Source organism: Lissotriton helveticus, chromosome 4_1 (assembly GCF_964261635.1).
Source record: "Lissotriton helveticus chromosome 4_1, aLisHel1.1, whole genome shotgun sequence".
Taxonomy (NCBI): domain Eukaryota; kingdom Metazoa; phylum Chordata; class Amphibia; order Caudata; family Salamandridae; genus Lissotriton; species Lissotriton helveticus.
In genome coordinates, this window is record NC_136063.1 from 62,636,634 (window position 1) to 62,662,051 (window position 25,418).

The 25,418-nt window shown below is 49.0% G+C and overlaps 1 protein-coding gene across 2 annotated transcripts in view; it reads right to left on the reverse strand.

Annotated features, from left to right (window-relative positions):
• The window catches only part of LOC144828316 (uromodulin-like), a 597,246-nt gene that overhangs the window by 149,569 nt on the left and 422,259 nt on the right, over positions 1-25,418 (reverse strand). For both annotated transcript variants that reach the window (XM_078686406.1, XM_078686405.1), the window contains exon 7: positions 8,641-8,798. In XM_078686406.1, coding sequence (XP_078542532.1) covers positions 8,641-8,798 — 158 coding nt within the window. The remainder of the gene's footprint in view (positions 1-8,640; positions 8,799-25,418) is intronic.

Sequence of the window (25,418 nt, forward strand, 5' to 3'; positions counted from 1 at the left end):
ATTAATTATCAATCAATCAATTATCAATACATATAAATAAACATTATTATTTAATTAACTATAATTAAATTACTTCCCACCCTAGTGCCCTATAAACCCACAACCCGCTACGGAATTAAATTACGCAAAAATGTAATTACATAACATTCATTACTTTAAAAAAATTAAACATACATTAGAAAAATAATACATAATTTTAACACATATACTACCATACATTACACTAAAAAAAAATCGATATTATGTACATCTATATTATAAAATTCGATATTGTGGAATTCGATATTTCCTTGCCCAATTTTGATATTCTGTCCTATCTATATTTTGATGTTTCAATATTCTGTCCTTTCTATATTTACGATTCGATATTCTGGGAATTCGATATTTTTGAATCGATATTTAGGGTGTTCATCGAGACAAAGAACTAATAAAGGTTCAGTAGCCAACCTTCAGAATACTTAGAAATATAAATTTCTCAGACAACCAAGATATTCATTTTTGTTTTTTGAAGGATTTTTAAAGAGGAAGTGTTCTCAGAAATTAATTTGTACAGCTTCACTCGATGTCTTTACATCTCTTCTACTGAGTGAACCTGATTTCTGGCTGTTTTACAGGAATATTCCTCTACAGCTGTCTTCACTTTTTGTGAAGTGCCCTTTAGGTGGCCGAAAGAAAATTGCTACTAAGGTGTGATGGGTTTCCCTACTTACTCTGTCAAAGAATATGAATTTGCCAAAAATGTCCTAAAGTACATTAAGAGACCAGGAACGCTTGAGGTTGAGAGGAAAACTGGGGCATTTGAGAGACAAGAAAATTTAAAGAAGTAGAAACTGGCAGTCTTTACATATCCAGCCCCTTGTAAACACTGCCCGACAGCAGAAGTTAATAGATGTCATTAAGCATCAACATTATCATTCCTGTCAATCTTTCCAGTCAATGTCGAAGATCATGAGGGAGGCATCGAAGGCGTTATGGGCCTCCAGTCAAATGTGAATCAACATCAACGCCACTATGGACACCACCACAGGTTATCAAAATCTTTGACATTGATGCATTGCAAGATTTCTCATTTCCCTCAAGGTTGAGAGATCACACACAGATGCGACATGTTCAGCAGAAAGGTCAAAAGTTCCAGTGCCCGTGAAAATCTTCTATGTATAAATCAACCCCCACCTTTTATATTTCTACACAGGGAGATGAAGTGATTTGCCCAGAATCCCAAGACATAGAGTCAAGGTTGCGATTTGAATTTGGTTCTCCAGTGGTAAAGTCAGCAGATCTGACTGCTTGGCCACTTTTAGAACCCCAACATCCTGAATGTACATTGTCCTGAATACAAGGCTTCACATGAGACTCCTGCAGCAGTGCTTACCTAAAAGATCAATGGACACAAAAACAAGACAAGTGGGAAGTCAAACATCGACAGACTCCCAGCTAGGCATTCCCTTCAATAGTGGGCACAAGACTTAATCTGCTCTAAGGCATTCCCTTCCAGAAGAAAACACTGTCACAAACAATTGACACAAATGCATGTCTCATGGGGCGCACAAGAGATCTGGGACATATGGTAGTGCAAAACCATTGGGAAGCCAAGGAGAAGTCTTACCACATCAACTATCTAGAGATTAGGACAATCTGTCTGTCACTCAAAGCCTCCTTCCTGTCTTTGGCGATGAAAACCATACTAATTCAGATAGACAATACCGGAAGCATGCACTGTCTAATAAAATAGGGAGGCACTGCATTGAGTTTATTCTTGATAAAAGGGCAAAAGAATTAGCTGTGGGCTACAGCAGGAGTTCTTACAATGATGGTAATATACATCCATGACAGTCTATGGCAAATGTCTAGATGTCTAAGCAGACTTCCTCAGCTGCTTCAATGAGGGAAATCCACATTCTGGATGATGAAGTTGTGCAACATTTCTTCAAAGTGTGGGGAACTCCAGCTTTAAATCTTTTCACAATGGCTCAAAACACAAAATGCTAAGACTATAAGTCCAGAGATAAGTTTTAAAATAACCTTTATTGGTCTCCCAACTGTTTATTTTCAACAAAAATGTGGCCTAAGATAGGCTTCTAAAGGATGCTGGTCATCTTATAGACATATGGATAAAAGAACTCTGGGTGTATAATTCTATAGAAAGATAATTAAAATGAAGGGTTCTGGGTTCATGCAAGTAGCAGGGAATAATTCTAATGTTCATAGCTTTCAATGAAGATCTTATGATGCAGAATATATGTTCCGGGATCCCGCAAGTGGGAAGAACTATTCAATAGGTACGATTTTTGGAAATTCTTCTAGAAAAATTGTCATGAACTTCACATCTTGAAGAGGCACACGTGGGAAAATCTACTAAGCCCAAGAGGAATAATATGTAGCATACCCTATTCGGAGACAAGGATGATGAGCAAGTGTTCTTTCACCACCCTCCACAACAATTTATGTTTATTCAGGTAATGAATGTTAGGTGCCAGGCAACTCTGACAGAGTAACTCTAATCTACAGGGGGTGTATTGTGTGTAGACACAGAACTGTCTGTCGAGAGAGAAGACACACAGTTGTAATGCTTTACAGCAGCACCAAAAAGGGGATATGTGCTTTCTTTCCAACAAATCCCTCCAAAGATTTTCCTAACCTAGGTCTTCCATTCAGTGGACAGCACTTGAATTCACCTGCAGGAGAGGCAAGTTCATTATAGACAGGAGTGATGTAGTAGTGCCCGGACCAGGAAATTGGGAGTGAGTGCTGTTCTCTGTACTTTCTGGTTCCAAAGAAGGACATTGGTCTAGGTATTATGCTGGACTTCAGGGTTTTAAAATTTTACCTGTGAAGGAAAATGATGCTATCCCAGTTTCAATGGTTTTTGTTCTGAAAGTGGAAGACTGAATGGTGTCCCTCAACTTTCAGGATGCGTATATCCACCTACAGCTCTGGCAGCTGAACAACAGATACCTGAACCTCATTGAAGGATCCACCCACGACGTTTCTATTTGGACTGATAACGGCCCCAAGGTCTTCACCAAGTAGATGGTGATGGTACATCTGCACTCAGTTTCCAGTAACCTGGGTGATTGGCTGCTCATGGTGGGCATGCTGCAATTGATGTCAGACCATCTGAAGACTAATGTATCTCTGCTGTTCGACTTGGGCTGTTCTATCAACCTTCCCAAGTTGCACCTACAGTCGTCTCAACACTGCTGTTCATAGTATTTTATGTTCCTGTAAGATAAGAGGCATTTTGGATATGATTGCAATGTTTTGGAAGGACCTTATGTTCCATCCCATATTGTTTTTTATCTTCTAGACCTGCTAGCTTCCTACTGGTCACCCAAGCATGCTGGCCCATCAGAGCTTTCCAGTGGTGCTTTTGTCTGTAGTTGTTCCAACATGAGTCCCTCTGACGAACACCAAAATGGTCTCTCCAGATACTGTTTCAGATCATGTCTAGTGTTTGGTGGGGGAGAACCTGCCCACCGCTAGCACTTGCCATAGTAGTGATGAATGCCTCCATATTAGGGTGGAGTGCGCACCTGGAGATTAAAGGTTGCCCTCCCTTCACATCGCTTGGTTCAGTTCTCCCTAGAGACCATAAAAGCACACATTTTTATTTAAATAAACATGGAGACGTGGGTTCCTATCTTACCTGTATGGAGGCTTTGCATCTCTGGGCCTGAGTGAAGGTGGATGCAACTGGCTGCTTGCAAACTATATGGCAGGCTCCCTGAACATAGGAGGTGACAGCCTAAGTCTATGTCATCTTGCCAACCATGAGTGACATATACATCAGGAGGTGGTTCAGGACATCTTATTTCTCCACAGTGCTATGCCCTCTAGTTACCATTGCAGGCAATCTTGAGGAATATGTTACATTTGACGAGGATTTTTCCACTTCATAATGTATTTCCCCTCAAACCATTGAGTCCTTGAATATTGAGGAAGCTGCTGCAGGGCAGGTTTCAAGGTATTCTGATTACTTCGGGCTGACAAAAGAGGATGTGGATGCAGTCCTTCTGAAACTCTTCTTGCATCCCCAGCTCTACCTGCATTTCAGAGTCAGCTTGTTCTCTCATACAGAGGGGCAAGTCACCAACATGCAGCGCCTCCACCTCCATCCATGGAGATTGATCAGGGACTGCTGAGCTCATTTCAAGTGATATTGGAGATGGTTGATTTTATTAATTTTGTTTGTCGCCCCTCCATAAAGTTAGGTAATGCAAGACAATGGACAAGTGTTGCTTGGTGTGCAAATAAAAGGGTTGATTCTTTGAAGGTCCACATTTTGGAGGTTCTGGGGTGTTTTTTTCCGTGGGCCATGCACCCCACCATCATTCTCTGTTGAAATCCAGATTGTTGGGAGATTATGTAAGAGCCTACATTTAACATTTAAACTTTCACCATGTATTCTGCCCCAAAGGGACGCTAATTTGGCTCTGACATTTCTGATAGAGACTCTATATGAACTCTTACACAGCAGACACTTTCTGAAAAGTGTGTAGCTGTCACATAAACCCAGTGTGTCATTGTGCATCATTACGCGTGTTACTTGTTGTCCCTTGGACAATCTGGTTCTCAGCACTAAAGTGGCTACTCAATATTAGGCAGTCCATCACACAATCCACATTTTTTATCCACCTCATCCGTCAAAAAAGGACAAGAGGTTACACCAGCTTATCTTTGTGGGGTGGTCAGTTTCTAAAATGGACAGGATGAAGCTCCGGGGCTAAAAAATGACACACAGTGACCCCACCAACAAGCATGAATGAGGCATTGCCATCATCCACAAGAAAACCCTCCGATGCTTGACCACCAAAGATGACATCACACCAATCAAGGAACAGCTTACCTTCTTTATCTGAACTGTCCCACAGATAACCATCACAGAAACCATCTCCTACACACCCTCGGGCCCCCACCCTGGCTTCTGCAAAACCATCTCTGAATTTATCTCCCCTCCAGAAACCAAATCCAAGTACTACATCCTTCTTGGAGACCTCTACTCCACCTTGACAGCCCAACAGACACCACTTCCACCAATCTCCAGTAGAGCATGTGAAATATCAGACACATACAGCTGATCACTAACCCCACAAACATTTCGGGACACTCACTGGACCCCCATCTTCACAGCCCGCTACAGAGTCAAGATCAGCCACATCTCCGAGGTAAAGTGAATCGACTACAGCAAAGTCCACTTCAACATCGCGGGTGCCCCGGGCTCCTCCACCAACCCCCTGACTACCCCCACCACAGATGGAACAAAGTCACTAAGATCCAGTATACTACTGCCCTCAACACCACCAGGCCTCTCACCATCAGCAACCTGGAGGTGGGTGTCCTAAACTTCTCCAACTGGATCTTCAACTGGGCAGACACAGTCACCCCCACAAAACCAGTCAACACCAGCATATCCAGCAAACATGCCAGCTGGTTCACCCTTAAACTCGGTGGTCCAAACAGGAATGCAAGAATTAGAAAGACGATGTTGATCCACCAGGAACCCCACTGACCTTGCCAACTTCAGAACACCCCTCAGCAAATACAACCATCACCTCAAAGAAACCAATCAGAATTGAAGCAAGTGCCAACCTCATCAAGGAACTCTTCAGCATCATAAGAGAGTTCTCATGCCATTCAGGCACCGAGAACATGATCCTTCCATCCTAAGCTCTATGCAGGACCCGAGCAGACCACCTTCACAGTAAAATAACCCACATTTACTGCAACTTCAACCGCACAACCCACAGACTTTGACCACTCCCTGACACCAACCAGCATCTCCGACCTTCACCTACTCACTGCATGGAAGTCACTTGCGCAACAGAACACCAGAGCCATCATGACCTCCACTCACTCCACAGCTCCCACAGACTGCTGCGCCACCACGTCTTCAACCTGGCGCACGAAGAAATCAGCTACACACTGACATGCATCCTCAGTGCATCCATCTCCACGTCCAAATCCCCAACGCATGGAAACACGCAGAGGTGAAACCCCTCATCAAATAGCCTTCCACTGACCCCAGAAACCTAAAGAAGTACCGCCCTATCTGGTTTCCATGAAAGCTATCAACCACCAGCTCACCCAATTTCTGGAAGGAAACAACCTCTCAATCTGGTTTTTGCCCCAACCATCGTACCAAGACCACCCTGTGGAGTGGAGTGGCTCACTGGTTAGAGGCGGCAGACCCGGAAGCAGAGAATGGCCCGGGACCAGGGTTCAATTCCCGACGCGGCAGGGTCGTGGACCAGGGTCAGCGGACTCGATAATTCTCGCCTCGGTGCCTACTCTAACCAGGGATCAGACTCGGCAACTCTGGGCATTAGCTTGCCTCATCTCTACAATGGCCCCCCACATTCGCCGGGGATGCCTGGTTTCACCTTGGAGATACCCAGTAGGGACCATCTCACAGGGATAGCCAGGACGGGTTCCCCAGCGGTCTAACGCGCCACGACGCCTCAGGGCAGCAGTGCGCTTTACAAGACACATACATTACATTACATTACCCTCATCACTGCAACCGATGACAGCAGAACCCTCCTTGACTGAGGAGAAACAGCTGCCCTGATCCTCCTCAACCTATCAGCAGCTTTCAACACTGTCTCCCATCACACCCTCATCAGAAGACTCCAGCACATCAGCGCCCAGGGAGATGCCCTCAAAAAGATTACCTCCTTTCCCACCATACCCACTCAGAGAATCCACCTAGCGCCCTACACCTCCGAGCCCAAGAGGATTCTCTGCGGTGTCCTCCAAAGCGCCTCCCTCAGCCCAACTCTGTTCAAAACTGACATGACCCCACTGGCCGACATAGTACACAGCCACAAACTCAACAACATCTCCTATTTAAACCACACCCAATTAATTCTCTTGCTCACGGAACACCCAGCAACCACCAGAACCAAGTTCAGTAACGCAATAACAAACGTCGCATACTGGATGAAGGCCAACTGACTAAAGCTGAACTTGGACAAGGCGGAGGTGCGTATGTTCGGGAGGAACACCTCACTGTGAGGTGACACCTGGTGGCCCACCAAACTCGTATCCACACCCACCTGGATCAACCTAGCTGGCAACCTCTGGATCATCCTGAATGGAAAACTCTCAATGCAGCACCAGGTCTACTCAGTATCCTCCTCCTGCTTCCACATCCTTCATAAGATCTTCAGATGGATCCCCATCAACACCAGGAAAACAGTCATGCAAGGCAGCCGGCTCAACTACAGAAATATGTCAACACTAGACCTTCCACACAGCTTCTCAAATGACTCAAAACCAAACAGAACACAGCAGCCAAACTCATCCTCAACCTTACCAAATGGACCAGCATCACCCCCAACTCAGTATCCTCCACTGGCTCCCTGTCCAGAAGAGATGTCTTTTCGAAATGTTATCACCATGCATTCAAAGCCCTCCCAAACCAAGAACCTGCTTTTTTCAACCATATCCTGAGCTTTCGCAAACCCTCCAGACAACTTCCCTCTGCCTCTCCCGCTCTTATCCACATCCCCAGCATCCACAAAAGCCACATTCCTTCTCCTACCTTGCCACCGAGTACTGGAACGACTTCCCCCTACTACTCCGAAATGCACCTTCACTATCGGACTTCAGAAAGGGACTTAAGACCTAGCTCTTCGACAAAGACCCATGACACATCAACACCTAGATACCCCCTCACACCGGGTGATTATCAGCACTTTACAAATACTGTTTCATTTGCTTTGAAGATCAGATATTTGATGGTTATGTGGGCAAGAAGAGCAAGACTTTCCGGAAGAGGAGTGCACCACAAAGGATTGTCCTCTGCATTGCTATAAAAAAGGATCCACCAGAAGGAATTCAGGCTCATTCCAATAGAGCAAAGACTTATACCCTAGCACTGCCCACATGAGAGCCCATTTCAGATATATGTTGCATGGTGACCAGATCTTCCCTTCACATACATATTTACAAAGCATTACAGCTTGGATCGCACAGTGTGAATGGATTGCCATTTCGATTGTTAAATGAACCAGGATTTCCTTGCCTTACTACTCTTCGAGACCTACCGCCTAGGAGAGGGTGCTGCTAAGTATCTATTGAGAATGGGAGCAATCTGTGGTAAAAGTATCAATAATAATAAAAAGTAACTTCCCTGCGGTACCAATTTTCCTAGTGGATACTCTACCTGTGGATTCCTCACCATTGTACCTACCTCCACAACTCAAAGCATTTTCATAGGCATCTGTTGAATAAAAAGGCTGTATTTTCTTCTATTCACTTTTGAGTCATGCTGACCATGCATTATTATTGTCTCTTTTAAGACTGACCAACCACAGTAATTTTCCTTTGTATTTTATTTTTTATTTTTGAGTAGAAGCAATATTGGCTACCAGTCTTGAAAAACTAATGTTCGTAGACTCCTGGGATGACCCTCTCTTGCCATTCCACATATTACACAGTGCCTGTAGAAAATGCTTCATATAAACATAATGGAACAAAACAAAACAGAACAAAGCAGAAAGAGAAAGTAAGGGCAAAAAAGAAACTCAGAGTAAAAGTATTTAACAAAAAGCATGAGATCGACAATATTCATGGATGTATTGGTGGATTGGTGGAAATCGTTCCTTTCTGCATTCAGCACTTCCTATGGGTACTTACATAAGAAGAGGATGTAGCGTCGCGAGTAGGCTGGTCTGCATTGTCAAGTTATATGTACATGAGAAGTTGAACCTCAGGCTGCTGCTTATTATAATCCCACTTGCATCATCAGGGGGAATATAGAGGACATTTGAATAAGTCACTGTCTTGTCATATATCTAAAACAGAAATTACAGCAATAGAGACACTAAAAATGACTTTCAAAAAATAGAAGACAAACTTCTACATATGTTCCTATTCTCTTTTGTTATCACAATAAAAAGCCTGCCATTGAGTGAAAATACAATTTTAATTATGAAAAAAAGTAATTAAACAACTTTTAACAAAAATAGATGACATTTACAACCATTAAAATGAAAAATAACTAATCTAATTTACGAAAAGACCAACTTCTGTAATGGCATTTTACCACTCCCCCATGTCTGAAAGGAGGGTAAGACATTAATACATATATATATATATATATATATATATATATATATATATATATATATATATATATATATATATATATATATATATATATATATATATATTCACTGAAAAAACCATACGTTTCAGACATGTTATAGTTAGGAATTAGCATTTAAAAAACCTCAGAAATTCACTGAAAAAACCACAGGTTTCAGCGGTGTTATAGTTAGTTGGACATTTCACTCGTACAAAACCATTGAAATTCCCACGTTATAGTTAGTTGTACTAACTATAACTCACACGCCCGCAATCTACTACTGATGATGTCACATATTACATCATTCATGACATGGTCAGTGACATCACTGATGTCATCACTGATGACATCTCAAATTACATCACTGCTGACATCTCTGATGACATCATCCAGTGAATGACTTTTGGTTCGATATTTAAATATGTAATTATATATATATATATATATATAGAGATAGATATATAGCAATCTGCCTTGAAGGCTGAATTGATGTATAAGTGTCTGAATGGAGAATTTATTAGCAGAGTGAATGACTATCTAAGTGATTAATTTAAGGTGTCTCATTAAATATATGCGATAATGATTAAAATTTGTCAATAACTATATCACTATTTCTTGATGTGTAAAGTACTACATAAGTTGGTTACTAGCTATGTTAAAGTGTATATTAGTTATTATTAGTGAAGTGAGAATTTATATGTAATAGTGAATGAATGTGTGTGTGGTTGGGTGGGAGGTGTGCAACTATCCAAAAATGTGTAAATAGTTGATTTACTAGGTATATGAGGTTAAGACTTTATGTGGAAATAGTTGTTTGGGTGAGTGAATCTCTTTATGGGTGTGATTTTCTCAGCACCGGTTCTGGCGCTCCGGAGTCCTCTGTGCTGGACCCGTGGGCTGCCTGGACTGTGGACAGAGTGGAACGGGGCCCGAGATCATGCCAAGCGAGGGGAATCGCATTCGCCCGGCTGCCTGGCGCTCGAGTGCTGCGAGGCGCCCATCCCCCACCGATCCAGAAGCGAGGCCCGACCCCGAGCAAGTGAGGAGAGGCCGCGCTGTGGATCCCGAGGCCCCGGGCGCTGAGTGTGCAGGGCTGCTGCCTGTGTGCCCCGGGTGAGTCCGGTTGTGTGCTGCACCGGCGCAGCGGGCGCAGTGGGAGGAGAGCGCAGCGAAGTCCCGGGGCATAGGAGGCCCGGAGGAGCGGCGGAGCCGCGGTGCCGCGAGGGGAGTCCAGGGAGCCGGAGTAACGGCCGGTGGTGCGGCGGAGGCGGCCTGTGACACGGCCGGTGAGAGGCGGCCTGAGCTTGGGGCAGAGAAGTGCTTCAACGGCGAAGTGAGCGCCCTTCACAGACGGGCCTGCTCAGGAGAGCTGAGGCGGATCGGGGGTGACGCATGAGGCCTTGGTCACATCTGACGGGCAAAGTCGGCGAGGCCTTGAGGAGTGTCCCAGCGCGGCAAGGCGCCATTGGGTGACTTTGCCTGACATCTAAGGTCACGGCTTCGGTGAGGCCGGAGTCGGAAGTCCACCGGCCTGAGAGCCAGTGCAGGTGAGGAGGACGCCACGGGGGCAGTTTGCGGCGGCGTTAGAGGAGCCGGGTGGAAAGTGTGCCCCCCCAGGGGTTGAGTGCAAGAGTCCGACTGGCCTGGAGCCTGCACGGGACGGCGTGAGACTACAACAAGTGAGTGCTGCTAAGACGGAGAGAGGCGAACGCGCCAGAATTGGCGAAAGAGGGGCGCGGACGCAGCGGAGAATCAGAGTCACCCTGCGGGCGCAGTGGGAAGCACTTCCAAGGCTGCAGAGCGGGGGCACTGAGCCGCCGGGCAGATCAAATATCGGGGTCACGGAATGTCGGCAGGCAGGGGCTCCCGCGGCAAAACGGTCAAAGAACTTTTCACGAAAACGCAAACCCCCCCACAGAAAGACACTGCGGCTTCAGCGCCCAAGAAAATGGAGCAGTGCACAGGCAGCGGAGCGGAGCCCATCACAAAGGCATTTCTGGAAACCCTTTTCACATCCCTGCGGGATGACATTCAAACCTTCAAGGCAGAATTTGCCAACGAAATTAAAGAAGTCCGGCGGGAGATGGATGGCATAGGAGAACGGGTGGCAGATCTCGAGACCAAAAGTGACAATAAAGATACCGAACTGGCGGCCCTGCAGCAGGAAGTCATTTGTCTGCATGACCAGCAGGTAGATCTCCAACTTCACATGGAGGACCTGGAGAATCGTTCAAGGCGCCACAACATACGTATTCGGAATGTTGCCATGTCCGACGCCACTCAGGACACGTTCCGCTATTGCAGAGAGCTTTTCAACCATGTGCTGGGGAGGCCGCTGGACTCGACGCTCCATCTTGACAGGGCGCACAGAACGGGACCTCCTCGGGCGTCGGCGGCGGCCCCTCCGGACATTTTGGTCTGTGTCCAGGATTTCCACACGAAAGAGGAGATACTACAAAAGGCACGACAGAAGCACCCGATCTCATTCCAGGGCACGTCACCGCGACAGAAGCACCCGATCTCATTCCAGGGCACGTCACCGCTGCTGTTCCAAGATTTGGCAGCTCTCCCGCTACACAAGTGCCGTCTCATCAAACCAGTCTCGACCTACCTACAGATGAAGAACATCCCATACAGCTGGGGACACCCCTTCCGTCTGGTCTTTCGGCTAGAGGACAAACAGTACCAACTTCGATCGCTCTCAGAAGACTGCCGTCTATTGGGCATTGAACAACCAGAAGAGGAGGACGAGGCCCGGAGAGCCACATTGGAGACGGAAGAGCGGAGGCCCCAATGGCGCCAGCAGCGGCGGCGGAAGAGAGTGAAGAAACCTCCAGTGACGGAAATGGCAGCCGGTCAACGAGCGGCGGTGGAGGCAGTAGCAGTTGATGGGGGTGCCGACCCCACAAGATGAGGACCCACGAAGAACTATTGGCAGATCTACCCGTTCAATCCGAGCGGCTGTTGGCGGGAGAGTGCTCCCGGACAAATAAGTAAGACTACCCCATGCTGGGGGCTTTTTTCCCTTTTCATCTCAGGGTGAAGGACTACATTAGTTTGAGGGGGTGGGGGGGAGGGGTGGGGAGGGGTTGGGGTTGAAGGTTTGGTCAATGGTTCATTGGATGGGAAGGTTGGTCCTTCCTCCGGGGTTCGAGGCTCAGCCGGGGGACTGGGGTCTTAAATGTCTTGAAAAGAACTTACAGGGTGGTTATCACAGCGGGGTCACGAACAAGTTTGGCTAGATGCCGACGGGTGAGATAACTATTCTCACTTTAAATGTGAGCGGATTGAACAACCCCGTCAAGCGCAAAGCGACCCTGCTGCAGTTGGAACAGTCCCAAGAGGACATTTGCCTCCTACAGGAGACACACCTTTTAGGCAGGGATTGTCATCGGCTTAGATCCAGCAGATTCCCCCTTCAATTTTTCTCCTCAGGCCCTGACAAAATGGCGGGGGTGGCAATCCTGGTGGCACAAAAGTTTAGAGGGAAGGTACTGGGTAAGACCGCAGAAATTCAAGGCCGCCTGTTGGTATATAGGTTTGCAGTGAAGGATGTGACTTATACGATTGGAATGATTTACGGGCCCAATGAAGGGCAAGAAAAATTCCTACACAGAGCACTTACCGACATCACTGACACGACAGACCGTCACCTCTTGTTGGGTGGGGACCTGAATTTAGTTTTTGACAACACACTGGACAGGTCCTGTCAACGCACCACACAGGTGGGAGCGCTCTCGGATGTGGGCTTGACCCGAGTGAGGGATCTGGGTTTGGTGGACCTATGGCGCTCGTTTCACCCTGGGGAGCAGGATTACACATATTTTTCAGCTGCCCATAAAAATTACGCGCGACTAGACTATTTGCTCGCCTCCACAGCTACCCAAGCACTTGTCTCTAGCGTTGACATAGGTATAGCTTCCATTTCCGATCACGCGCCGGTCACAGTCAGCCTCTCCGTGCCCGCGGAGCAACTTTCTCGTAGAGTCTGGCGCCTCCGAGAATCGTTACTGCAGAGGAAAGGGGTGACCGCCAAAATCCAAAGTGTAATAACAGACTATCTTACACACAACAGTAACACTGACACCACCTTGGCCACACAGTGGGCCGCACTGAAGGCTGTCCTTAGGGGGGAGTTTATTTCTGTCTCGACAGCAGAGAACGCGGAATGTCAAGTCAAAAGAGACGAGCTCACATGACGGACCAGGGAGCTTGAACAAATACATAGAAGGACGGGGGCCCCGAGAATATGGCGGCAACTGAGATCGGCCCGCCAGCAGCTTGCAGCCTTAGACCTAGACAGGGCTGAATACGCCGCCTTGCGGCTGCGTCACGCATACTATACGGGTGGGGACCAATGCGGGCGCCTACTGGTGCATAAGTTACGCGAGGTCACGCGGAAGCGGGAGGTAAGGGAATTGAGAGGGTTGGATGGCATAACAGTGACAGGAGATAGCACTATAGCGGAGGCCTTCAGCTCCTACTATGAGGACCTATACGCGGCTGACCCACCAGACCCGGAGGCCGAGGCAGACTTTCTAGCAGCCATCCCCCTACCTGCGTTGACGCAAGACTGAGGGCTTGGAGAGGGACATCCACCCGGAGGAAGTGATTGCGGCCATTTCACGACTCAAATTGGGTAAGGCTCCTGGCCCGGATGGCTTCCCGGCGAGCTTCTATAAAACATTCTGTGTCCAGATAGCCCCAATACTTGCCCGACTTTCCACCTCGTTTGCGGAGGAAGGTGCGATCCCGAGAGACCTATTGGAGGCTTCCATCGCTGTGATACCCAAACCGGGCAAAGACCCCGCGGAATGTGGAGCTTACAGACCCATCTTCCTCCTAGACGTAGATCTCAAGCTTTACACCGGGATTCATCCCAGACCGGCAGACCGCTGACAACACCAAAAGGGCCTTTCATCTGCTCAAAAAGGCTGCCCGCACGGAGGGTGAGTACATGATGCTGGCCATAGATGCCGAGAAGGCATTTGATAGGGTACACTGGCCCTACTTAGAAAAGGTGTTACTGAAGGCAGGCATGGGACCCAAATTCCGAACCAGGGTGTTGAATTGCTATAAGTTTCCCTCTGCTATGGTTCGGGTAAATGGCTGCACGTCGCCCAGGTTCAAGATCGAGCGAGGAACCAGACGGGTTGCCCGCTGTCACCCCTGTTGTTTGCCCTTTATATTGAGCCTCTCGCGAAACTACTCTGATCAGACCCGGAGGTGCAGGGGATCAAGTTTGGGGGCGACACCCACACCATAAGCTTGTATGCCGACGATGTGCTGATATCACTGTCAAAACCTCGTAGCTCCCTTCCAGCATGTATTACTGACCTCACACAGTTTAGCCGGGTCTCGGGCTTCAAAGTCAATATGACTAATTCAGTGGCCCTCGACCTGTCACTAGAGGCGGACACTCGCACCCACCTGCAGGCGGCGTTTCCCATACAGTGGGCATCAGAGTCGGTCCCTTATCTGGGGATACAACTGGCGCCCTCCTTACAGACCTCCGTAGAGATTAACTACGCACAATTGCGGCGGAAAATTAGGCGAGAGCTTGGGCAGTGGAAGTACCACCCTATATCTTGGCTGGGCAGAGTCGCAGCGGTCAAGATGACGATTCTCCCCCAAATATTATACCTCTTCCGCACAATCCCCCTTGCTCCCCCGCGAGGATGGATAAAACTGATCCAGTCGGAATTGACGCGGTTTATATGGAATGGGAGGAAGCCACGCCTGAAGCTGCGGATAGCTATGCTAGCACCTGAACAAGGCGGGATAGGGATCCCGGACCTTGCGACTTACTTTCAAGTTACTCAGCTGCGCTTCCTAGCGGAATGGGTTCGGTGGGAATCCGGGAAACACTGGCTTTTTCAAGACCAGGCGGTCGCCGGACAGACCCTACAGGAGATCCCCTTTATGCGTCGAGAACATAGACCCCCTAATCTCTACGTGTCCGCTATCACACGAGTACCGCTAGAAATCTGGGACCGTGTCGGGGTTAGTTAAGAACTCACTACCAGCCCATCGCCCCTCACCCCCATCATCGGGAACCAGAACTTTCAACCAGGAATGGATGGGAAAGCTTTTGCACGCTGGAAGCCTGCCGGATGTCGCGCCCTCCTTCATATTTATGGCCCAGAAGGTGCGATTCCCTTCCCTCAGTTCCGTCAGGAATTTGGTCTCCCGGAATCCGAGAGGCTCCGTTATTTGCAGGTCCGGCATTGGGCGCTCAACACCGAAGTGCGCTCCTTGGCAGATAGGCGCCTGACGGCCTTCGAGCGGTGGCTGATCACCCGCTCCATGGATAAGCAACTGATCTCAGACCCCTATAGAATGCTCCTGCACAAATACAGATACACATACTGTAGGAGAGTAGGGTCTGCTATCCTATGGTCACCCCAAATTTTTGCTTTTTGCTTCACTGGTTTATGACTTAATGTGGCTGTGGGCCTGCTAATCAGACCCACAGCCTGCTGTTCTCTCTCTAAATTGTTACCCATGTACTTTAGGTGCATACCGACATTGGAACTGGTTCACCTTATTGGCCCCTGTAACAGTGTACCCAGGTACCCAGGGCATAGGTGCGTCCAAGGCCTACCAGGGGCTGCAGCATGTATTGTGCCACCCCTGGCCTGGCCTCCATATTTGACACAACTGGCTGATCACTCAGCTGGGGTAAGTCGGTGTAACCACCCCTTACTTAGGTGTAGTATGCCTATACCTAACCTAAAATGGACACATATGTTCCTATCAGCCACTCCTAGGGAAGGCCTCCTCAATCCTGGAGGCAGAGTGCTTGGAAATATGTGAGATAGTGCTCTGGCATGAGCTGAGCCTGTCTGCAGCTTTCAGAACCATGTCCTTTAGCTGTTTCATGATACTGCCATACCATATACTCTTAAGTGCATTATAATCCTCGCGGTTAAATGCTATCTTAGGTTTGGCTTTATCAAAATATGTCGAGTAAGGTGTCATACGAATTGGAATACTACCCCCTCGCCAGTTCTGGCGACGGGGGTAGCATTCCACCCTTCTAGAGGGACACGACATGTACCTAACCTGAACCCCGGTTAAAGTTAAACAGAGCCTCAGAATCACAAGATGGATGCTGCCACCGCAGACACAAGTCTGACCTCCTGCTGCTGGGAGTCCTTCCAGCGAGGGCAGCTTAGACAAAGGGTTTCCTGCCTTGGGAGGTGCTAGCACCACCCCAGACAGGATTTTGTGTATTGGGTAGGACAGGGCTGAATAGAATCAGACATGCCTGGGGCACACAAGGTGTCCCTGTGCATAGGCCAGTTCAAACCGGTGCTGGGGCTTTCCTGCCCCAGTCCTGGCGCGAAACTGGACAAAGGAAAGGGGGTGTAACCACCCCCCTTCCTGGTTCCACCCAGAGGAGGGACCTAGTAGGTGATCCGGCCCCCCAGATTCGAATAAGAGTGGGAGCTGTGTCCTGAGACTTCAGATCATCCTGAATCAACTTGAAATACAGAAGAAGACTGGACTTCGACATTCTGCTGCTCAGAAGACGGAAGAGAATCTCCCTTGTGGCCAAGGAGTGACCACCCTGTGAACACAGGCACCAACCAGCAACTCGATGTCTGCTTTGCCGCCGCCTCCCGCCGGAGCCCGAGCCCAGAGCCTGACAAGACCCAGACTCTCAGACTTCTCACCGCCCGATCCACAGTCCCTGCGAAGAAGGGACCCGTGGAGGCACCGAGAGACGTGGGACCGGACATCTTGGAAGACCCTTGAAACGCTGACTGCGCAGCATCAGAGGCACCCTCGACGCTGTGCTTTGGGCTTTGAGAAGCCCTAACCTCGAGCAGCCCTTACACCAAAGATCAGCCCCCAAGCATATCCACTATCTGCGTGGGGCCCTTTTGCACCGTGCCACTCGACGCGCCATCCCGGCCACTTGCCACGTGGCTAGCGGCCATCTTGGCGACGAAACCTTCAACTTTCACTGCAGGTCTGGTTGCTCCAGACTTGCCCTTGCTCCTGTAAAAAGGAGCATCCGCTCTGACCTTGCTGGTCCGAGTAACAAGCCTTTTTTGATTCCTGCGTGGCTTGCCTTAGCCAAGGCCTGTTTGCTTCCATCCGGTTGCCGACACCGCCAACAGCGAGAAGCCTGCGTGGGACAGCTCGTGACCGACTCCTGGACGTCTTCGACCCCTCGTGTCCACGTGGCTGCAGAGAGAAGCTACACCTCGACGCCTGTTTGCACCCGACATCGCCTGGTTCCACTCTGGTTCCACGGTAGTCACTGGCTAGTGACTTTGAACATTGTCCCCTCTGCTTTCAGGTCTTCACCTCTTCAGATCCACCCTTGGATCCACCGGAACTCTTCACATCGAGCCGCCTGCAGCATCTTCAGCTCCAAGCACCATCGACCTGCGTGACGAAACCCGACACTACTTCGACCCTATGCACCCGCTTCCTGTGGGTGAGGTAACTCAGCTCCGCCGGTGTTCCCACACTGGTACACACCTCTAGGGCCTGTGTCTAAAGTTTCAGCTTTCTAGGTCACTCGGAAGGTTCCTTAATAACTAACTTTGTAACTTTTACGCACCATTGACATTGCATTGGTATTGCGTGCACTTTCCGCACTGCACCCGAGTCCCGCGGGCCTTTCCCGACTTCATCACTGTTAGTCCCGAACAGCTCCAGCGATTCCCCAGGCCCTAGGCCTCTTCACTTTCTTCATAGTGGTCCTTATACCACTATTTTAGTATATGGTTTAGGTGGCCCCTAGGGCTCATCCATATTCGTGCAACTTTTGTGTATTTAAACTGTGTTTTGTTTTAACGCTTGTGCTTCTGTGCTCATAAAGAGTATAGGGTATCTTTTGAGAAATAAATATATATATATTTTCAATATATATCTGTGTGGTGTCCTTTCATTTGGTATTCAAGGGGATTGTGTATGGTAAAACAGCTTGCTTCACATGCCTTTACAGAGTTTAGCCTAAGACTGCTTAGTCCATGCTACCCCTAGGATAGCTTGTCTATAAGGTTGACTTTACAACCTGCACCATAAGGGTTGCTTGGCATGGTACAAGGTGATCACTAGAACTAGTGAGCATCATATACCAGGCCAACTTCTCACCAATACCACTCAGGTAGGGCACGATGGGAACGAGAGCTGGGGAGATCCCTTACACACAAAGAGTAGGAGGGGTGTACTATAGAGCACGTCACTCAGCCTATCATATGGGACTTACAGATACGCTAACGAAGGTAGCGACCTACTGGTACTACACTCCCGAACGTCTGTATGAGATGGACAGCAGCAGAGATCCCCTTTGTTGGCGTGGTTGTGGGCAAGTTGGCACACTGGTTCATGTGCTCTGGGAGTGTCCTTTGCTGCAGGGGTACTGGGACCAGATCTTGACGGAAGTAAACGAACATTTTGACACAGATATCCCACGCTTTTCCGCCTACATCCTCCTTGGGCTACCTAATGCACTGACCTATCCCTTAAAATCCCGGAGGGGTCGCCTGATAGCCATTGCACTGGGGTCAGCTGTACAGAACATTGCTGCGCACTGGCGGACGAACCAAATACCCACACGCCAGGGATGGCTTCACCGCCTTTGGATGGTTTTGGGCATGGAAAAGTTATCGCTGTCTAGGGCAGGAGAGGGGGCGCGCTATGCCAAGCTATGGCAGCCATTTCTATCTTTACTGGCTTCTGAGTTCACGGAAGTAACTTGTCCGAGATACCTCCGACTGTTGAGGTTAACGGAGGCCGAGCCCGAGGAGGGAGGGACTAACCCGCTATGAAGACGGGAGGAGACCAACGGAGAGAGTAGATGAGAACCATGGACAATAGGGGAGGCGGGTGGGGGTGGTGGGGAGGAGGGGCGTAACGGGGTGGGGTACAGGGAGTATTGGGATTTGGGTATGGGGGGACTGTTTGGGAGGGATTTTTCTACTTTGGACTAATTCAGGTGCCTGGGGTGCGCTGTACCCTAAGAGGACTTCGGGGCGCCATGGCGACGGGAAGGTACGGGAGGGGAGGATGGTTGCACTCAGACTGTGTAATTGCGGCTGATGGTTAAGATACTCCCCAGCTGGCACACATGATGACGTACATGGGGGATGTTTTCAAGTCACAATGTATTGATAACGCGGCCGGCCCATTCTGGGTTGTAGGCGGCTTGCTGTGTATAACAATGTCTCCCTGTGAGATGGCTGGAGTCTTGTACCTTTCCTGTTGATGAGCATCGGGTCAGCCATTGGACTGTAAAGTCCTACTGTATTTTGTCCTTTTATGTTCATCAATAAAAAAACATTTAATACTAAAGAACAACTAGAGCGCTAACAGTCCTACTGATGACAAACGCATTGCACACCTGAACCCATCTTAATTGGAATAAAGTGGCAACTCTTAAAACATTTAATTTAAAAAGGAACAACATGAGGGGGTTCATTTTGCCATAGAAAGTATGATTAGTGCTGCAGAAAGAAAAATTAGGGCACATTTAACTTCTCAAATCCTCTTCTATTTCATAAAAATATTCTGACATGGAGACTGAAAACTGCACTTTGAATACCAGTAGCAGACTTCCCTGGTGAGCAGTAGCTTTACTACAGTGATCTAATGAGCAACTAGAATGCTAACATTCAGAATTTATGGCAAATGTGTGACACATCTGAATGCCTTCTGAGGAGACTGCAGTAAATGAGGAAATGAGGAAATTTCATAACAAATAAGTCTCCCAAGATGGCCACCAGAGACAAAAGAGCCCAAATGTAGCAGAAATATTATCCAGATGTAGCCCACGTATAGCTCAATGACAGAATGTCCCAGAGTGTTCTTAAGAACAACTAGAGCGCTTACTGTCTTACTTATGACAAAAGTATGGCACAACTGAAGCCATCTTGATTGGAATAAACTGGTAACACATCGAGGGGGTTCATTTTGCCATAGAAATTACGATTAGTGCTGAAGAAAGAAAAATTAGGGCACATTTTGAGTTACTTCTCAAATCCTCTTCTAATTCATTTTAAAAATTCCGACATGCAGACTGAAACATGCACTTTTCAGGTATTGGAGTGCTTTGCATGAGCATTGGTTACATCACACAAGAACACTTTCATTTTGCTTGTAGATATGGGGAGATTAAGTGATTTGACCAGAATCACAGAATGTCGAGCTGAAGCAGAAACTCCAACCTGGTTCCCAGTTGCAAAGTCTGCAGCTCTGGAAGTAACACCACATCATCTCCCTTGAGTGCAACATTTAATCAAGTGGTCAACTGGATAAAAAAACATAAAGATAACAAATATTTTATAGTGCTTTGTCTCTATTTGAAAACTCAGAAAATATGTCCTTATTTTAGTTTTTTATAGCACTAATCATGATTTTGATGCAATAAGACCCTCTCATATATGTAATTTGAAAGATGACGTCAGGTGTTCCACACTTTTGTAATAAATATAGAATGTTAGCAATCTAGTTGTTCATTAATCAAATCAAATCAAATCATTTGTATTTGTAAAGCGCGCAACTCACCCGCTGGGGTCTCAAGGCGCTGGGGGGGGGGGGGGGGGTCAGTGCTCAAAAAGCCAGGTCTTGAGCTGCCTTCTGAAGGAGAGGTGGTCCTGTGTGGCGCGCAGGTGGCTGGGAAGAGAGTTCCAGGTCTTCCCTGCCAGGTAGGAGAAGGACCTGCCCCCGGCTGCCAGGGCTTGTCCTGTCGAGCGCATGGTGCGAGGAGGACAGTAGAAGGAGAGGCGGTGGTTGATGAGTTTTGGTCCGAGGTTGTGAAGGGCTTTGTGTGCGTGGGTGAGGAGCCTGACGGTGATCCTCTTGCTGACTTGGAGCCAGTGAAGTTTCTTCAGGTGTCCGGAGATGTGGTGGTGGCGGGGGATGTTCAGGATGAGTCGTGCAGCTGCGTTCTGGATTCGTTGAAGTTTCTTCTGTAGCTTGGTAGTGATGCCGGCGTACAGAGTGTTCCCATAGTCCATGCGGCTGGTGACGAGGGCATGGGTGACGGTCTTCCTGGTGTCGGTGGGGATCCAGCGGAAGATTTTGCGGAGCATGCGGAGGGTGTTGAAGCATGCAGATGTCACCGCGTTGACCTGTCTGTTCATGGAGAGGGACGAGTCCAGGATGAAGCCGAGGTTGCGGGCGTGGTCGGTGGGTTGGGGAGTGCTGCCCAGGGCGGGGGGCCACCAGGATTCGTCCCAGGCAGTGGGAGTAGGGCCGAGGATTAGGACCTCCGTCTTATCGGTGTTGAGTTTAAGTCGGCTGTCTGTCATCCAGTCTGCTACTTCCTTCATGCCTTCGTGTAGTCTGGTTCTTACTGAGGTGGGGTTGTTGGTGAGGGAGAGGATGAGCTGAGTGTCGTCGGCGTAGGATATGATGTTGAGTCCGTGTTTGCGTGCGATGTTCGTCAGGGGGGTCATGTAAATGTTAAAGAGGGTGGTGCTGAGGGAGGATCCTTGTGGGACGCCGCAGATGACTTCAGTAGCTGTAGATCTGAAGGGGGGGTCAGACTCTCTGTGTTCTTCCGGAGAGGAAAGAGGTGATCCATTCCAGGGCCTTGCCTCGGATGCCGGCGTTGTTGAGGCGCCGTATTAGAGTACGGTGGCATACCGTGCCGAAGGCTGCGGAGAGGTCAAGGAGTATGAGTGCCACGGTCTCTCCCTTGTCTGTCAGGGATCTGATGTCGTCTGTGGCTGCGATGAGGGCAGTCTCGGTGCTGTGGTTAGCTCTGAAACCGAACTGTAAGGGGTCGAGTGAGTCATTGGATTCTAGGGCGGTGGTGAGTTGAATATTGATGATCTTCTCAATCACTTTGGCGGGGAATGGGAGGAGCGAGATGGGCCGGAAGTTTTTGAGTTCGGTGGGGTCTGCTGTAGGTTTCTTTAGGAGGGCGTTGAGTTCGGCGTGTTTCCAGTTTTCGGGGAAGGTGGCGGTGGTGAGTGATGAGTTGATGACGTCTCGTAGGTGGGGTGCGATGATGTTGTTGGCTTTGTTGAAAATGTGGTGCGGGCATGGGTCGGATGGGGATCCTGAGTGGATGGAGTTCATGATGCGGGTGGTTTCCTCGGTGGTGGTTGGGTTCCAGGTGTGGATGGTGGTGTTGTCAGTGTCGGATTCCGGAGGTGGGTTCGTGTTGGATGTGGAGAGGCTGTTGTAAATATCGGTGACCTTGTGGTGAAAGAAAGCCGCGAGGGAGTCGCAGAGATCCTGAGAGGGGGGGATGGCGTTGTTTTCAGCATCCGGGTTAGAGAGTTCCCTGACGATGCCGAACAGTTCCTTGCTATTGTGGGCGTTGTTTTCGAGCCTGTCTTTGAAGGATGATTTTCTTGCTGCGCGGAGTAGTTGGTGGTGTTTGCGGGTGGCGTTCTTGAGAGCAGACATGTTCTCGTCGGTCTGATTGAGGCGCCAGGTTTTTTCGTGGGTGCGACATTCTTTTTTGGAGTCCTTGAGGGTGGGGGTGAACCAGGAGTTTTTCTTGTGGTTGTCTTTGTGTACCTGGGTCTTCAGGGGGGCCAGGAGGTTGGCGCAGTCTGAGATCCAGTTCGTGAGGTTGGAGGCCGCTTCGTTGGGGTCTGCGGTGCTGGTGGGTGGGTTCTGGGAGAGGGCTGTGGTGAGTTGTTCGGTGGTGACTCGGTTCCATTGTCTTCTTGGTGGTTGTTGGGCGTGGTGGTGTACGGCGGTTTTTATGAAGCTGGAGTGGACACAGCTGTGGTCCGTCCAGGATAGTTTGGTGGTGTGGCTGAAGGAGATGTGTTTGCTGGAGGAGAAGATCGGGTCGAGTGTGTGTCCGGCGTAGTGGGTGGAGGTGTTGACCAGCTGTTTCAGTCCGAGGTTGGCGAGGTTGTCCAGTAGGGTCGAGGTATTGTTGTCGGCGTGGTTCTCCAGGTGGAAGTTGAGGTCCCCTAGGAGTATGTAGTTGGTGGAGGGGAGTGCATGTGGGCTGATGAAGTCTGCGATGTCTTCGCTGAATTTTGTGCGAGGTCCCGGTGGTCTGTAGATGAGGGTGCCTCTAAGGGTGGTCTTGGGGTCACTGTGGATTGAGAAGTGGAGGTGTTCGGCATCGGGGAGCGTGTTGTCGGTGCTGGTCGTTATGCGGATGGAGCTCTTGTGAACGATGGCGATGCCTCCTCCGGTGTGGTTAGTGCGGTCTCTCCTGATGATTTTGTAGCCGTCGGGGATGGCTATGGCGGTGTCGGGTGCCGAGGAGGGGTTCATCCAGGTCTCATTGAGGAAGGCGATGTCCGGGGTTGTGGAGTCGATGAGGTTCCATATTTCGATGGCGTGCCTGTGGACGGATCGGGTGTTGATCAGGATGCATTCGAGTTTGTTTCCGGGGGAGTTGGTCTTGTTGGGTGCGTTGGGTGTTCGTAGGCAGGTGAAACGGCAGTTGCGGCAGGAGAAAGGTCCGTGGGCTCGCTTCGGGGGGGCCAGGGGTTGTGGCGCTGGGCGCGGTCCAGGCGCGGACTTTGGCGCGCCAGCGGCGCGCCCGCTGCGCGGCCTCGCAGCGGACGCCATTTATGGGGTAGCTGGGGGAGGAGGGGTCAGCTGGGGGGTGGGCGGCGGGAGGGTAGGCGGGGAAAAGACCGATTTGCGGTCAAAAAACGGCGGGAAAAGGGTGGCGGGATGGACCGAAACAGAACGAAGGGGAAACTGTGGGGAGAAAAAACAGTGAACAGAGACAGACAACGATGGCAAAAAACGAAGGGGAATCTGTGGGGAGAAAAAACAGTGAACAGAGACAGACAAAGATGGAAAAAAACGAAGGGGAATCTGTGGGGAGGAAAAACAGTGAGCAGAGACAGACAAAGATGGAAAAAAACGAAGGGGAATCTGTGGGGAGAAAAAACAGTGAACAGAGACAGACGAAGATGGCAAAAAACGAAGGGGAATCTGTGGGGAGAAAAAAACAGTGAACAGAGACAGACAAAGATGGCAAAAAACGAAGGGGAATCTGTGGGGAGAAAAAACAGTGAACAGAGACAGACAAAGCTGGCAAAAAACGAAGGGGAATCTGTGGGGAGAAAAAACAGCGAACAGAGACAGACAAAGATGGCAAAAAACGAAGGGGAATCTGTGGGGAGAAAAAAACAGTGAACAGAGACAGACAAAGATGGCAAAAAACGAAGGGGAATCTGTGGGGAGAAAAAACAGTGAGCAGAGACAGACAAAGATGGAAAAAAACGAAGGGGAATCAGTGGGGAGAAAACAGTGAAAGACTGGGGGAAGATGGCGGAGGCACTGGTGGCGCTGCACGAGGCAGGGGTAGCGACCTACCCTTGGGTTCATTAGGATACTGTTGAGAGGCAGAGGCCAGGGGCATGGACTCTGAAAATTGAAGGCAGGTAGGAGGGTGCAGAGGCAACAATTTGACCACACTGGGCAGGCAAGAAGGGCAGTGGCAGCACAACAGACTATGGAGGGCAGTGGGAAGGGGGGCAGGGGCAACAAACCAACAATACAGGACTGGCAAGAGAAGCTGCGGCAATATAAATAGACCATTTTGGGCAGAAGGAAGAGGCAGTGGTAGTATAACCATACATGACAACAGACCCAATTCAGCCAGGAAACATCCAATGTTTTTATGCCCAAGGCTTTATTTGATCTGTCTCCTGACTACAATCTCCTCTTTTTCAATATAAGTCAAAGGGGAAAATCAATACCCCAGTTTTTTTTCAAAATCTCCCTCTTATCAAGCTCAAAATGTTAGCAAGTATGGTACATTGGATCATGAAAGGTAGGAGGAATTGGGGTAGGGACATGGACTCGGATAATAGAGGACAGGAGGAACATGGAGAGGTGCACCAAACTGACCCTACAGGGCAGGCATCAGGGTTTGCAGCAGAACAATACACCACACAGGGCATGCAGGACGGGGGTGCAGCACAACAATCCATAGAAAGTAATAGGGAGGGGGAAGGATCATGCACATGGACAACAGAGAACAGAGGGAAGAGAGAGGCAATGGTAGCTAGCTGACCATAATGGACAGACAGGAGATAAAGTTGCAGCATAACGGACCATAAAGGCAGGAGGGACTTATCAGGGGCATTACAATGGAACAGACGAGACAGGAGGGAGGGAATAGGGGTCTGCACATGGAAACAGAGGGCTGGGGGAAGGGGGCAGGGCAGGAGCAGCAAGATGACCATGGAGGTCAGGCAGTATGGGCACTAGAAGCAAGACACACCATGTAGAGCAACTGTGGGACTATAATGGCATACACACAGACCATGGAGGGAAGGTGGGAGGGGGTCAGGGGAAGCTAGCTGACCACACAGGGAAGGTGGGAGGTGTCGTGGCAGCACAGAAGACCATGCATGGCAAGCGG